The sequence below is a fragment of the Dysidea avara genome, chromosome 4 (assembly GCF_963678975.1).
Source record: "Dysidea avara chromosome 4, odDysAvar1.4, whole genome shotgun sequence".
NCBI lineage: Eukaryota > Metazoa > Porifera > Demospongiae > Dictyoceratida > Dysideidae > Dysidea > Dysidea avara.
Window position 1 is genome coordinate 12,479,263 of NC_089275.1, and position 15,897 is coordinate 12,495,159.

Sequence of the window (15,897 nt, forward strand, 5' to 3'; positions counted from 1 at the left end):
CTGACCGAAAGGAAACTTCGTCTTGACTGGAGAGAAGGAAGGTGAAGTTGGGAGCAACAATCATTCGAAGAAATGGTCCAAGAGCTGGTAGATGGACTCCAGCGACTCCCACAGATCCATCGAGCTGCCCGCTTTTGTAGGGACTCTAGTAGTTGGATATCTCCCAAATTATGGGGATTCCATACGACTGCAGCATACTCTAGCGTTGGCCGGATGATAGCTTTGTATGTGGCACACTTAGCTGCACGGCTGCAACCAAACATTGATCTACGTAAATAGTTCAAAGACTTGGTGCCCTTACTGACAACATACTTGCAATGCTTAGACCAGTTTAACTTGGAATCTACCTGCACACCAAGATACTTCACAGGATTACTCCATGAAATAGGTTGATGGTTAATGGAGTATGTAAATGGAATTGGTTTGCGCTTGTTAGTAATCATCAAAGCTTCACATTTGGTGGAATTTAACTTTAATTGCCAGCGACTAGCCCAAGAAGAAATGGCAATGAGGTCATTTTGTAGGGAAGAACATTCCTTGAGAGTGTTAGCTGGAGCATAAAGTGAAACATCATCAGCAAACATTTTAACAGTGGAGTGTTTTACAACAGAAGCCAAATCATTTACGTAAATCAAAAACAAAAGTGGACCCAAGACAGTTCCCTGTGGAACCCCAGAAGTAACAATGGCCCAATCTGAAAAAGTACCATTGATTACCACTCTTTGTTTTCTTTTAGTTAGAAAAAATCTAAGCCATGACAGTACTTTACCATGAATTCCTAGAGAGCTTAACTTAAGCAGAAAGCATTCATGTGGTACAGAATCAAAAGCCTTCGCAAAGTCAAGCAGTAGACAATGTACAGTGTTTTGTTGTTCTAAACATTGAGACCAATCATCAACAGCCTCAGTCAGAAGAGTTACAGTAGATCTTTTATTTCTGAAGCCAGATTGAGAAGGACTAAGCAGTTGGTGACGCTCCAAAGCAGAAACTAAGTGTCGGTGCAAAATACGCTCAAAAACTTTGATAACTCCGTGAATGTTCATTGGATTCCTACCAACGTTGGTACAGAGATCCGCCTTAATGAGCCCTTTAAGTGTGCCAAATTTCAGTCCAATCCGAGCACGCATTCGTGTTTTATGGCGAATTTTGCGAAGTGTGCGAAATGAAGATGAGGAAAAAAACGAAGAAATTAAAACGAAATTTTGTTCGCTCGTATCTCGGAAATGGCTGGAGCGATTTTCTTCACATTTGGTATGTAGACTCCCCTAACTGAGCGGCACATCTCTAGAAAATTTGGTTTGAATTGGATAAGGGATCACAGAGCTACATAGGTGTGAAAATTGCGTTTCTTTCTTCCTGTTAATATACTCACGGTGTGGCGCGCCGGCTTCTTGGGCCACACGACACACTATCGTGTGTCTTGTTTAAGGAAAGCCAAATCTGAACACCGTTCTACACAATTTGCTGAGCTATACCAACAGCTTGGGCCTTCCTTGAGGCGTGCGATGGACTCAGCTTAGCTACTGTTAGAGGTGCTTCAAGCTAGCTCACCACCTTACCTTTGAGTGAGCATGGTTTCACTCTCCATAGATCTGCTTTCCAGGATGCTTTGGCTTTGAGGTATGGTTGGTCCCCACTTCGTCCTCCTTCCCTTTGTGCTTGCGGAACCTCCTTTTCTGTTGAGCATGCTTTGTCCTGTCCCAAAGGGGGTTTACCTTCCTTGCGTCATAACGGGATTAGGGACCTTACTGCTACCCTTCTTACTGAGGTTTGCTCCCAGGTGTGTGTTGAGCCAGAGTTACAGCCGGTTCAGCATTCTGATGAGTTCCCTCTTGCCACCTCTAATACTCAGGATTCGGCTCGCTTGGATGTTGCTGTAAACGGCTTCTGGGGTGGTCGTTCGGAGAGATGTTTCATTGATGTCCGTGTTTTTAACCCTTTTGCTCCTTCTAATAGTTCCTCCTCTCTGTCGTCCACCTTTAGGAAGCATGAAAAGATTAAGCATCGTGTTTATGGTCAGCGGGTTCGAGAAGTGGAGCATGCCACTTTCACTCCAATTGTTTTGGCTGCCACTGGTGGTTTAGCCCATGAGGCTACTGTTTTTTATAAGCGACTTGCTTCTCTTCTGGCCAAAAAGTGGGGAGATGATTATTCTGTGGTTCTGGGTTGGCTGCGTTGTTGCCTGAGCTTTTCGTTGTTGCGCTCGGCAATTCAGTGTATTCGTGGGGCACGGTCTTCCATTGGTGTTTACACCAGGACTCCACAGTCAGTGGACTTAGTGACTGCAGACATGCCAACTCTCACGCATTAGGCGTGAGTCTCACTCTTTGGCTAGTAATCTCACGCTCTCACGCCTAACCCTCTGTTTCTCACTCTTTCAGCTTAGTTCTCACGCCTGATCTGCTTCGTAATTAGCCCTGTGCTTAAATTTGGGCAAACCTGTGCTTATTTTTGTACTTAGAACATGCGATGACCTTTTTTTTTTTTCTTTGGTCTTCACTACCAAAAATCTTGGAGCTGCACTTGAATCTGGTCCACATTGCTGGTAGTGTTTGAGGTCTCACTCCTAAAATTGTTCAGAGGTTGGCATCTCTGTGACTGTGGAATCCCATTTGTCTGCTTAATTTTGTTCAGTTGGCCAGCGCTTGCAATCTGTGCTGGGGGTGGTAGGAGGGGGCAGTCCATCAAGCCCGGGTTAAAAAAAAAATTGTTATATAATAAAAAATAAATCGTTGTGCTTTTTATGAATTCACAAAATGCACAGTGTAATTTATAAACTGTGCAAATTCACAGATTGCGCCTAACATTGATTCTTAGAATTATGGTTGAAGAGAAAATACACGGACCTGATGGGACATCAAGCGAAGCAATCGAAAAGGGTTTGATGTGCTGCTCCTAAGCACACAGCAACCCTTTCAATATTTTTTTGTAATTTCTTCACTTTTCTATTTTTTTTTTTCTTTCTCATTTTCTGTATTTAGTTATTTAGTACTTTCATAAATGCTCTGTTGAGTATATATCCAAACTTTAATTACTGGACCTTAGGTCCAAACTTATAACATTTGCATTTTGTATTTATAATCTTACTACCAGTAGTAGGATTCGATTGTGGTATATGATAAAATATAGACGCCCCTATACCTGAACTTGAATTTGAATTGAGAAGAACCGCTGCTCAGCCAAAAATCTACCGACATGGGTCGCTCGACATGGATTGGGAACTAGTAAACGCCACTGACGCCAAGCTGGAGCTCTCAAATTCTAACCGGCGCACATGGAAAGTGTGACTCGATTGAACTTGCGCTTCAGTGCCTCGTTCAGTGTACTCCCTGCACTGATGGTGTGCGCCAGTAAAATATCTGAAATACAACGGCTAGCTATCCGGCTCAGTAGAGGCTGACACAAGGCTGTGATGGCCTTACAGATGCTCGCTCGTGGACTATATTCGGGACCTCGGCTGTACTGGAAAACTGCTGCACTGCCTGGTTAGTTGCTGTTGTAGTAGAGAGTGGGAAATTCCGGAAGCGCAGGCTGAGTGATTGATTACCTCTAAACAGTCGGACAAAACCACTTTTCCCTGCCAGAGGGGCACACATACAACAGCATAAAGTACAACAAACATACATAGAGGTACCAGTACTACAAAGACCGGCATTAAACACAGCAAACAGTTGGAACAAATGGTAGAATTGTAATCTATAGCTGCTTATACCAGTAGCAAGAGACATTACACTTAGATCCCCCTATAAGGCCATCATTTTATATTCCTTGAGTCCCTGCCACCGCCTGCACCAAATTTTAATTTTTTGATTACAGATCACGTGAATGTACTATTTTATGATAGAGGGAGGCATAGAGTGACTAAGTGGCAGTCGTAAGGTACATGCCTGAGGACTTAACATTCTTACACTCTTTGTACATGTTTTCATCGTTTTCTCTCACTGTGCATATGCATAAACATAGTGCAAGGGTAACTAAGGGTTTGGAGTCCCTCCACTGTTGTTCAACAGGGTGCATAGTCTTTCAAGATCGAGATAGTCATATCGTACAGTACAATAGTACTGTATAGTAGGGACCACAAAGGAGTAGGCGTGGCCCATGAGATAACATCACTCAAAAACCAGCCTCAATTTTCCCTGATGATGATGAGGCAGTATTGGTTAGGTAAAACTAAGCCTAAAAAAGTTTTCAGATCGGCCCGAAACACTTTCAACAAGTTGCTATGGAATTTTCTACTGACTGACTGAGTAACTGACTGATGCCTTCAGACAAGCGTAACTCGATAATGGTTAAGGTTCCGGCTTGATTTTTTCACTGTTCGACATTGCTTCGACCCAACAGGTGCCTTTTGGCATACCGCAATACATACAGTGCATACTTCATGGACTTACCAGTGTCCTTCTTTGTGTCCCATTCATCTTTGCTGTCGGCGAAAGTGTTGATTTGGCAGTAGCACGTGATGACTTCCCTTCCTAATGGAAATTGTCTGTACTTTTCATAGTGGCTGTTTTGATAGCAGAGGTGCCTATGTGCTATGGTCCCTACTCTAGTTGAAAATTCCTAATTTTTTTGTGTACTTATGTGTTTAAGTAAAAATGTGTGTTAGTAATTATTGCATGTGATTTTGTACATTTTTGTGCTGTATATGTGTTTTAGCTCTGGTAAGGAAGAATGGCTCATGTCAATTACCAAGAGGATAATAATAAATCAATTATCAGGCTTATCATGTCAGTGAATTATGAAATACTTCTTAATATCTTTGGCCTCTCATGGAAGGTGGTGGGGGATTGCACATACAACTCCAGTGCATTTGTGGAAACAAGGATGGATGTATATTCCATGTAACCCTCTTGTACGTAGTGGGGGTTGGTGGCTAGCTGCTTTATTTACGGGCATTACTATTCAGTGGACTGGACTACTGGACTGACATATTTTTGGTTTTGCCATTGGATTTATGGAGTCTTACTACTTTACTAGTAAGCACCCTTAGGACACCTGCAGCCCACTTCTAAACATTGAAGACGAACAGTTGGAATATTAAAGCTTTCTCTTAATTTTGCTACCGTTTATTATGCCACTACTACACTTATTCCTTACCTTGGTGTGTAGAAATGCTGCAGGCAGTGCAGGGAATTGAATGTGACAGCATCCTTTGAGATATCCCGTAGAGCAAGTGTGAGGAGCAAGCTAGTCTCACCAGCATGGCCAGACCACCTGCAGCATTTCTACTCACCAAAGTAAGGAATAAGAATAGTTGTGGCATAATAAACAGTAGTGAAATTATAAAGATACAGTTTTTGCATATTCCACTATTCGTCTTCAACATTTAGAAGTGGAATGCAGGTTCCCTAAGGGTGCTTACTAGCAAGACTCCATAAATCCAACCATAGAATGTGCAAAAATCAAAAATATGTCAGTCCAGTAGTCTAGTCCAGTGTTCCAGTCCACTGAATAGTAATGCCCCTTATTTACTATATGTGTGCTTTCTACTATTGTAGTTACTTTTGAGCCATAATTGCATGTACTTGTTAGCTAACATGATAATACTTTGGAAATAAAAAAAAAGATTGGCAAAAACCCAATGTAGAAAAATTGGTGGAAAAAACTTTGGCGAATGAGGACTCCACCTCTTAATTTACATGTTTTCTAATCGAATGTATAGTTACCATAGATTGCTGAGGGGGCACGTCAGTGTGCTGTCTATATATATAAACGTACCATGTGCAAGTGTCATTTGATGGTTATGAATGTTGATTGCAATGTTTAGTAAGGTAAAATTTTAACATTTAAAATAGATGAATGCATGTATGTGACACCTTTGATTTTGTGAATTGTACAGGCTGGACTATTAGGTGATCTAGATTTTTACGTACATGGTTGCATATTCATTTACCTAATTGCTACAAACTGTTACAGGTTGTGGAGTACTCTGAGATCGGTGGAATAGTGAATGCCCTCATCTGTGACAGTAAGACTGATCTGAGGAAGTTTACAGCAGAAAAGTGAGATTTAATTTTTCAGCACAGCTTTGTTTATGTATAGCTATTTCAATCTTTAAAAAAAGATCAGTCGTTACAAGACTGGGTATTTCTACTACCTGCCAGTGATGGCCACACTAATACCAAGAGTTAATAATATAGAGAGGTCTGTATATTATTAACTCTTGCTAATACTGTATAGCCTGAATATTTCAAGGGGAAAACTTTTCGTGGTTTTGGGGGTTATCAGCAAAAAATTTTATCCTTGAATTATTTAGATTTAGACCTCCATGTAGTCTTCTAATACATTTTGTGAGTCTTTGCAAATCCATGAAAATTTTATTTTAAGCAACATTACTCAACCTCAAAAGATTTGTCCCTTGAAATATTTAGGCTATACGGTATATACTTGGTATGCACTATATGCAATGGCGGATCCAGGATAGGGCATTTGGGGCAAATGCCCCCCCCCCCCCCCCCCCCCCCAACCCTCACCTTGTGGAAGAGCCAGCCATACTTGCGATTAAAATACTAAACTTTATGTCAGGCCAAGATCAGTTTAGCTATATAACTCATGAAAATATGCACATTTTACTGGCACTTATTACAATTTCATCTGAAACTGAAGCAAAGCAATGTCAAACTAACTGTTAAAATGTTACCCTGCACCTTCGTGCGTACTAAGCACCTCTAAAATTAATTATCGTGTTGCTGTTGTTTAAGACGTTTGTAGCCCTTTAACAGTTTTTCAGACTTCACAACCATCCTCAAAGGCCAAAGTGGCAAAAATCATCATTGAGACACTACTAAGAGGTGATTATTTGCTGCTTCAAAACTGAATGCAACAACTAGCAAGAAAATCTGGATCTCCCTAACCACCTACAACTTAGCCTGTTTGTGCCCCTCCCCTTGCTGGCTCCTGGATCCGCCCCTGATGTGTACTGTATGTAGGTGGTGACACTTGTCTGGTGTCGCTGTTGTACAGATTGGTGATGATGAGAAGGCTGTAAATGAAGAAGTGTTGTCTGTTGCACTGGTTATTGGTGTTCTATCAGAACCAGGTATGTGGTATGCAGTATGAGTATTATGCTTTCAATAGTGGTACATGCAGTGCACTCCCCATTCCAAAAACTACTAATCTACTTGCATTTGTGGTTTTTTAGTTGCTTGTACACCAGCGTTAAAGTCAAGTCAACCGGTTACATTTTACCCGGCATTGTATAGAATATCCGGGTCTGATTTGGATCACATAATTATTAATTAGTTTATGATGTAGAAATAATACATTAAAGTTTAGTTATGCTGCAGTACAGCTTCTTTCATGAGCCATACCCATTATGTGGTACTGTCTTTTATGCATATGTGGTGCCAAGTGTGCATGAATCCATGCCTGTTGCTGTCTGCAGGCTTATGTGGATCCATGCCAGTAATGGATTGTTACTGTATGAGTAACAATCCATTACTGGGTACTGTGAGATCGGTGGAATAGTGAGTGCCCTCAAACTGCAGCAGCCAGCCTCTTTCATGAGCCACACACATTTATAGAGAACATGTGATGCTGTTTGTAGGCATACGTGGAGCCATGCTAGTTTATTAGTAGGGTGTGTTGAAGTTGCACGAAGTCACATCCACTTATAGGAACAATATCATTAATTATAAAACTTACCTGTTTATTTAGCAACACTGTTGTACACTTCGACATACAGATAATGTTCTTCTTGATTGCAACTCCAGATTTTATACATTGAATTAGTAAAAGCACTTGTGTACTACGTAAACTAGAACACTGTGGTGGTGTGGTCTTGAGCCAAATATAGCACTCAACTTTGCCTCGTGTTATTGTTAGTTTCTCTGCCATGTTCTCGTACTGTAAAGCAGTCAGGAAATTATAATACTCTAATATAACAGTCATTTAGCTGTATAGAAAACTCTTTTCAAAATTACTGTGTACACCCTGCAAGGTGACATGATAAAAGGAACCATTGCTTGTACAAAGTACAAACAATGTCAAACATTACTAAAGGCATATCATGTTATATTACCTTCCTCACTATCTGCGAAAGCCAATATTTGTGTACTTGTACTTATTAGTAGTGTTGCAGGGTGAACTGTTTATAATTGTTGCAGGGTAAATGAGGCATGAATCCCAATGAGCAGCTTGTTACTACCAACTGGATTGAACATAGCTGACTCTAGAGTCTGATCAAAGTTTGTAACTCCTCAACTACGTGTCAAGCAGTTGTGAAAACTATTCACAAGCAAGAAACTCAATTATTGCATAATTCAATGAACAGCATGCATTACTTGTGATCATGATGTTATAGCATAACTAGTGTTTGTGTTACTTGTACTTGATTTGTGTTTGTATTTCAACAACCAAGGGCTATTTGGTACACTAGCAATACCTTTTTGTAAATACAATTCCTAAAGGGAACTAGTGGTGACCTGTGAACATCTTGAGAGTTCCACACTTGTGTATGTAAATAATTCATTGTGATGCTGCTTGACAATGTACTGTAATATAAGACGTTTGGTCAGTTATAGACTACACATCCATGTGCCTTGTAGATGATAAGCACATACATTATCACAACTTTTGTCCAACCACAAACATATTATGGAGCATTGTTATCATCTAGTGACAGTTGGAAATGTTCTCTTCCTTCACAGTTCTTATGCACCCCTCAGCCTCTGACCCAATATCTTTTATGCTATGATTTTAGTTTCTCAGAATGCCTGTGAATCAGAAAATATACATTTTAATCCGAGAAATATACGAAATAGTCCACATACCTCTCTCAGTGCTGTTACATTGGCTGAACATATGACACTAAACAAACAAGAAATGAAGTTTAATGATAAAATAATACTCATATTTTTCCTAATGGTGCACTACGGCCAGTCCCATATAATTATATCATAGACACTAGTTGCTAGATACGGTAAAGAGCTGTACAACAGAAATTCCCAGTTTTACAGGAACTAGTACAAAACAGTGAAGCAAAAGCATTTTAAAGCATTCCTTTAAACTTGAAATCTATGTGGAATATATCAAGAAGAGAATATCTCAAGTTGATCCCAAGGAATATGATTTTGGTCTTGTAAATTATAGTCACCAGTCTTGTGGCTAGGGTAAACACTTGCCTGAAAGTAATAAGTGCCCGGACCATAATTGATGATACGGTACTTGAAATCAGGACATGTACCTTGATATCATTAATGGTTTCATTTGTAGTTGTTTAGACCTCTCAAATTAGGACATTTTTGGTATACTAAAATCACTAAAGTGCTAGTTTCGTCACTGATTAGGAACAATGTATATATGACACATAATCAACAAATGTTTAGGAAATTATTGGCTCAGTTCTACATACTACACACATGCACACACGCATGCACAGTACATACACACACATGTGTATATGCACACGTATGTTGAAACAAGGTCATCTGCGTCATTTTTTTCTGGGCTCAGTGGGTCACCTGGGCAGGTAATCAAGATCTGATCCATTTTATGGACTGACCTGGATTGAGGCTTGGGTAAAATTTAATAATTTTTTGCCTATTATGCTCTTTAGTGTTCCCAATGTGCTCAAAAACATGTCTTACAATTATCTTTGAATTTTTTAATCAGTGAATGCTCAATTAAAGTAATTGACTACAAAGTGACTGTTCTATTAGAGAGTATCAATCTAAGGAGCTTTGGACAATGCATTGGAGTGCTCTATTGCAGTTTCCACTGACTGCTCTATTAGAGAGTATCAGTAGTATTCATAACATCCACCTAATATGCTAGCATTATGCTGGTGCAGCACTCCAGCCTATCAGTAGTGAGCTACACACACACACGAGTTTAATAGTTACGAATGTGTTAATTAATGAACATGCAGTATAGCTACAGCTTAATAGGAAACAATTAGTCCTCAAACGTGGATTAAGGCTATGTATTGAAAAATCTTTAAAGAAGATTGAAATATTCTAATATAAAAATCTGATGAACTCTAATAGAGCAGTCAAAAGTACTCTCATACAACATTCATAAGAGAATACAATTTTAAAAATGGTTGTTAAAATGTTGAAATTTAAAGTACCCATTAAAATCATTTTAAATGGAAATGCATTTGGTCACTACAATATATACCTGACCAGCCACAAATCATGAGGAACCAAGTACAAATTGAAATAGTTACTATTCATGAAATCAAAAATCTAGTAAATTTGAAATACTTTCCAAATCTGTCAGTGACTAGGAGCACAGCCCCAGATCTCTGTACCTCACAGCTAAATCTGGAAGCCACTTTGGAAGTATCCTGGATACACCCCTGGAATTGATGAACTTAAAATAAGCAAATATTGTAATTACTTTGTTTGTGGTTACAAATTGCAGCAAGCACTGTAACAACACTGTCAGAAAAGACTCCAGTACACACTCAGGTAGTACTAGCACAGTTGATTTCAGATTGCTTTTGAACAACCCACACACGTGACTTGTAAACGTGATGTGAATGTCTACCTACAGTATTTACATGCATACTCCTGACATTGTTTGACAGTAAAGGGGTGAGTATTTATTGTGCTAGTACTAGTATTAGTTGTAAAAGTAAAGGAGCTAGGTTGCAAACAATTAACTCATATGTTCGAACAATCACATCGCAAATTGTTCAACTGCATGCAGAAAGCAATCTGAAATCGACTGTACATGATCACAAAACACTAATATAGCATTTATGTCTCACTTTTAGTTTTACTGCATCAGTCACAGTAGATTACTAATGGAGTTAGACTAGGAGAAGAAGTTGATCATGAGGAATGGTGGATTGACTACCCATATACTCAACTGAACATTTTGGATGATTCTGATCTACAAAAGTACAGGATGAGGTAATGCTCTAGAGTATTTATAACCTTACTTTACTTAGAGTCTCCCGCTGGCAGCATGCAACCACTGATGCAGCTAGATAACTTCATTTTTCCATTTAATACGCACTCCCCATGACGTAGTGTTACGTACGTTACTTAGCGACTAAAGTTACCATGGTAACGAATATCACCTAAAATCGAGTCTGATAGTTCGTTCAGTTTGTTCATAAAATAAGCTGGTTCTGGCAAAGAAGATATTTGAAATTTTGTGAGTTATTGTGTTTACAAGAACAGGCAGCTTGACTAAGTGGGAGGGTTTTGCAATGTGTTAAACGAGGTGTTAAACAGCTGGGAAGGCGGTGATGTTCTACTAGCGATATTCAACTTGGTGTACAGTAATTTGTAATTTAGATATGGAAAGTGCAGCGAACACGTGTATCTACAGTGCTGTGGAACCACTGGCTGATGGACTGGCAAGACGATGCTAAAGTTGCAGTCTCATGGCTGCTTCAAAATGGCTGGTACATCACAAATAGTGAAATTTCATACAGTTGAATCTCTTTAATGCCGAGTTTAATGCCTAACTCAGCCAGTTGATGAAGCTACATATCTAACCTCAGTTTGCCAGCTGTTTAAGTGTGAGTGTTTACAGTGGATAGCTGCCATTATGTACCCTTTACAGAACAGCTGACATTATGCCAATCCTTCCCACTGAGTGTAGTGTGCATGCTGATATGGTTATGTTCTGCTATGTGCACAGTGGCAGCCAAGTAACCTAGGAGACAGCCCGGCAGGTTAGTTACACATTCCTATTATCAGTTACATACATGCAGGTACACCATGCAGGTATTGTGTCTGGTAATTGATTAATGACTGGCTTGTTGACTGCTTGTTGTAACACCAACATGCTTTCTACACTGAGTCTTGACAAGTAGCCAAGGTATGGACATGGTAGATAGTTGAATAAGAATTGCCATCATCTCACATGTTATTATTACAGGTTGATAGTATGTATGCTCCTGATATTTCATCTCCATCATGTCATATACAAAATGTACGTATTATAGCAATTGTGATACTAATAATACGACTTGACATTCTAGTGGTGTTGCCTTTTGATATCACACTGTGATGGATGTTGATTGCCTGGCAGCTATTCGTATTACTTGAAAATTAGTTTTGCTGTTAACACCACCACTACTGTCAGGTAGAATTCCCTGCTGCAGTGCAGATCAATGACAAATTGTAAGCTTAGAGTGTACCAGATTGTTATGTAAATATAACATTTTGGCGGGTTCTGTGGACTGCATATGAAAGTGTTGTTAGCTGTTTACAATATTAAGGTACGGTGTATGCTTGAATAAGAACTGTAACTACATTGCTTGTCAATGCTGCAGATCGTGCTGGTCCTAACATCTTACGAGCACTTTAGAAGTTGGGGTTAACTCTTTGTACAGCATTTACAATATTTAATTTCTGTAATTGAAATACATTAATAATTATTTTAAATACTAAACAACAATTGGGGATAACCTTTATACTAGCACACAAGGACAACCTTCGCCCTACCTATACGGGATAAAGGTCATACTATTGAGAATTGGGATAACTATTATCCCTGGATTTGGTATGCTATTTGCGTCTGCCACTTTATCCCTGTTTTGGGATAACCGTCCAACCAACTGTTTTAACAGTGTAGTTAACTAAAACAACACTACACGATAGGTGTGGTCCCTTGTCAGTCCCACTCTCCTAGACAAAAACCAAAACACCAATCAGATTGCAGCATTTGCTCAGTACGTCATAGATTATAGAGGGCCGTCCTACTAACATCACCTAACTACATTATGTGAGTGGACAACATCGAGGGCAATGAATTCCATAGCCAGATGGTTGCAGGTAGGTAGGAATGATGGCAAGCATTCTGGTGAGAACTTGCAATTACCTGTTATCTTGTAATAAACGTCCCAACTTAACTCTCTGTTTCATTGGGCAGCTTGCCTTGATAGTTTCCATTCACTGCCTGTTACCTAGTAAGGGTGATCTCTGTCAAGTCTGCAGTGGAATCCCTCCTTGCTCAGGTACAATGAGAGAAGACTTCTGCTCCTGTATTTCATGGCTAATCAATTTCTCAGAAGTTCCACCTATATTCCCTTCAATTCTATTTGCCATTCTTCAGAATGTTGTTTCTATAATCATGTTCACAGGCTTAATGCACACTCCAAGCCAACTCTTGGACATTCAGAATCCCTTAACATTCTGCAGGTTAGCACTGTTATTAGTTACAGTAGCATAATATTATATTAAGTGCTAGTCATAGGCAGTGTTGGGCAAGTTACTTTTTAAAAGTAACTATAGTTACATATTACTTGCAACTGAACTATTTAGTTACAGTTACATATTACCCATAAAATAAAGTAACTATAATAATATTACATATTATAATTATTACTTTGTGTCCACAGCCTTAAGCTGTCACGTATGAAACTACCACCTTATCATGTAACATGATTGCGTTGTTGGACAATGTGCATTAGCAAATCTTGGTTATAGTAAGAAGCTGGTGAATAAGCTTCATTAGCTACTTCATTGAGGCTAGACGTTACTCAGTGAATTACTAATGAGATTAGTAACTCCGTTACTTGTAATATTAGATTTGTTACAGTAACCATATTACTTAGGTAACACGTTACATTTGTAAGTAAAGTAACTTGAGTTATATTACCTGTTTTTATAGCGTATTTCGTTATATTACTTAGTTACCACAAAAGTAATAATATTATACATAACGCGTTACTCCCAACACTGGGACTCATAGGGTATGTAAGTGGTGTTGCCCTATACCCTATAGTCAATGGCATGGCCAGAAAGAATATGGTTCTTCTAACAAGAAAGTCATTCACAGAATTGCTGGCATGGCACAAAGATGCAACAATTGGGGATGAGTGTGGGAAGGTGAAACTTTCCAGTAGTGGCACATGCAGCATATTACATGACTCTGATGGCTATATAGCTGTTTGATTGATGTTGTTCCACATCATGGGACAGAACAACTGATCTGTTAGTCAATCTCAAGTTCATTGGGTGGGATATTGTGCATGGACAAACCAACCGCAACAAACTGGTGATAAAAGCTTTTATTATGGACTCTTGATAACAAGGAATTTTGCAATGTGCTCATGGTTCTCAGTTTTGGCTATGACTATATAGACCTGAAGGCCTTTATTTGGTTCTGTTCCACACAGGCAGCTTTTACTTAGACTTAAGAGCCTGGTTATTCATGGAAGCCTTTTGTACTACTTTTATGGTGACACTATAATTATGTCATCAACAATTTTTATCCTAGCTTGTAACCCACTAATTCATTAGGTAGAGGCATGATCAGGGTTTTTGCTAATCCTTACATTTATATTATTAAGTGGCTAATGGTGAACAACCTGGATGGTACTGCGTGCCAATATATAAGGTGCACATGATAGAATATTTTGGTGATGGCTTCTGTAATCTTCACTGAGTGATTCGCTTGATTTTTTCTCCTCCATTTTGTATTATGCAACTAGCTATGTAATTATAACTACTTGTGTTGTGTCTGAGTTTAATTTTGTGTGTGGAGCACACTTGCAGGCTATAAGCTTTCTTTGTACTTACATCTTAACTTTTTGACAAAATTAATTATCTTATCTAACTGAGGACTATTCCTCTGTATGATTATGTTAGTACGTGTAGTCATAGTTACGGTAATATATTTGGAGTAATGAGTATATAATGTAAATTATTGTTAAAGTGGTTGTAGTGTACATCAGAGGGTAGTGAATTCCATAGCCAAGGGTAGGTAGGAATAAAGATATAAGCATTAATTCTGGTGGAAACTTGCCTGTCCACATGTACTGGATGTGTTTGGACGTAGATAGTTCTGACAGTCTAGTCTAACATCATCTTAATGATCGACCTTATTGCATTCTTCTACTTATTTATTTTTTGTAACGTATAATACACTCTCCAGTATACACAAAATTTATTGGATGAACTTAAAGCTGCAAATAGTTGTGCTGGTGTGCACATTATCTGCTTGTGAACAGCCTGGTGAACATTATTTCAAGTGTTTGGTTAGTTAAAATTAAGTATGCCAACTTCTGTTAGTAGATTGACTGACTGCTCTATTAGAGTATCTTGATCTGAATGTGACCGAATTCCGGAAATCTCAGAAACCCCCCTGGGAGCCGCCCGTCCCATGTATTTTTTCTACATTTGTACTTGTTACTTCTAACTGCATCTCAGGTTTCAATGCTTTGGGTAATTTAATTTAAAGATTACATGCTCATTACCTATGCGGTGTCCCATTCATTGACCACGTCATGCTCTACTGTGGCATCCGAAGAATCATTATTGTGTTTAAATACCAAATATAGGATAGATAGGCCATTTTCAGCTATTTTTAGCTTTTTACACAGCATTACAAAGAACATTACAAGCATCTGTGCAATCAAATCTATATATTGACAATTTCTGTTACAAATGTATAGGGAAGCCATACTGAAAATCGACACCTTGCGCTGTCAGCAAGAAGATATGTACCACAAAGGTAAGTCCATGATGCATGTATTGTATGTGCTGTAGTAAGGTAAAAGGCACTGCAGTAAAAAAATCTAATCCATAACCTTAGTTGTTTTTTGTCTGAAGGCATCAGGTAGGTACACAGGCAGCTGTTCAACATAAAATTCTGTTATCCTTAGCAACTTATCCAAAGCATTTTGGTTGCTCTGAAAACACTTTTGGGCTTGATTCTACCTGCCAAGGTGCCATGAAGGTATTGTGAGGTTGGTGGGGGCAATTGGAAACAGTGAAAATGGAAACTGGAAACGGAAAGTAGAAAATGCTCAAATTGTCATAATTTTTTATAAATGTACCATGTACCCTAGAGTAAAACCCTTGTTTAGTGGCCACTTCTTAAAGACCACATTCTTATAAGACCACCTCTGTACAAAGACCACCTCTGTACAAAGACCACTTTGTAATTAGATCTCAGAGATGGTTAAGGCATACTGACCTGATAAGACCA

General features: G+C 39.0%; 1 protein-coding gene and 3 long non-coding RNA genes across 9 annotated transcripts; 3 read left to right on the top strand and 1 right to left on the bottom strand.

The window, feature by feature from the left end:
• Positions 1–684: 684 nt before the first annotated feature.
• Positions 685–2,311, top strand: LOC136253564 (uncharacterized). The gene is made up of 2 exons (XM_066046230.1): positions 685–702; positions 1,547–2,311. The coding sequence occupies exons 1-2, from the start codon at positions 685–687 to the stop codon at positions 2,309–2,311; spliced, it is 783 nt and encodes a 260-aa protein (XP_065902302.1).
• Positions 2,312–3,080: 769 nt separating this feature from the next.
• On the top strand, positions 3,081–8,527 carry LOC136252950 (uncharacterized). 4 transcript variants are annotated; one of them, XR_010699869.1, is made up of 5 exons: positions 3,081–3,485; positions 4,657–5,237; positions 5,917–6,002; positions 6,964–7,039; positions 8,106–8,527. It is a non-coding gene; the product is annotated as an uncharacterized lncRNA (long non-coding RNA). The 4 variants fall into 4 exon arrangements; XR_010699870.1 differs by lacking the exon at positions 4,657–5,237 and having other exon boundaries at positions 3,083–3,485; positions 8,106–8,497; XR_010699868.1 differs by lacking the exon at positions 3,081–3,485 and having other exon boundaries at positions 3,500–5,237; positions 8,106–8,498.
• On the bottom strand, positions 8,266–11,007 carry LOC136252951 (uncharacterized). The gene is made up of 4 exons (XR_010699871.1): positions 10,889–11,007; positions 10,715–10,839; positions 8,772–8,808; positions 8,266–8,714 (listed from the first exon to the last, which is right to left on the bottom strand). It is a non-coding gene; the product is annotated as an uncharacterized lncRNA (long non-coding RNA).
• LOC136252949 (uncharacterized) lies at positions 10,984–12,358 on the top strand. 3 transcript variants are annotated; one of them, XR_010699866.1, is made up of 7 exons: positions 11,006–11,106; positions 11,250–11,476; positions 11,521–11,632; positions 11,685–11,778; positions 11,839–11,892; positions 11,942–12,181; positions 12,236–12,358. It is a non-coding gene; the product is annotated as an uncharacterized lncRNA (long non-coding RNA). The 3 variants fall into 3 exon arrangements; XR_010699864.1 differs by having other exon boundaries at positions 10,984–11,476; XR_010699865.1 differs by having other exon boundaries at positions 10,984–11,476; positions 11,526–11,632.
• Positions 12,359–15,897: the final 3,539 nt, after the last annotated feature.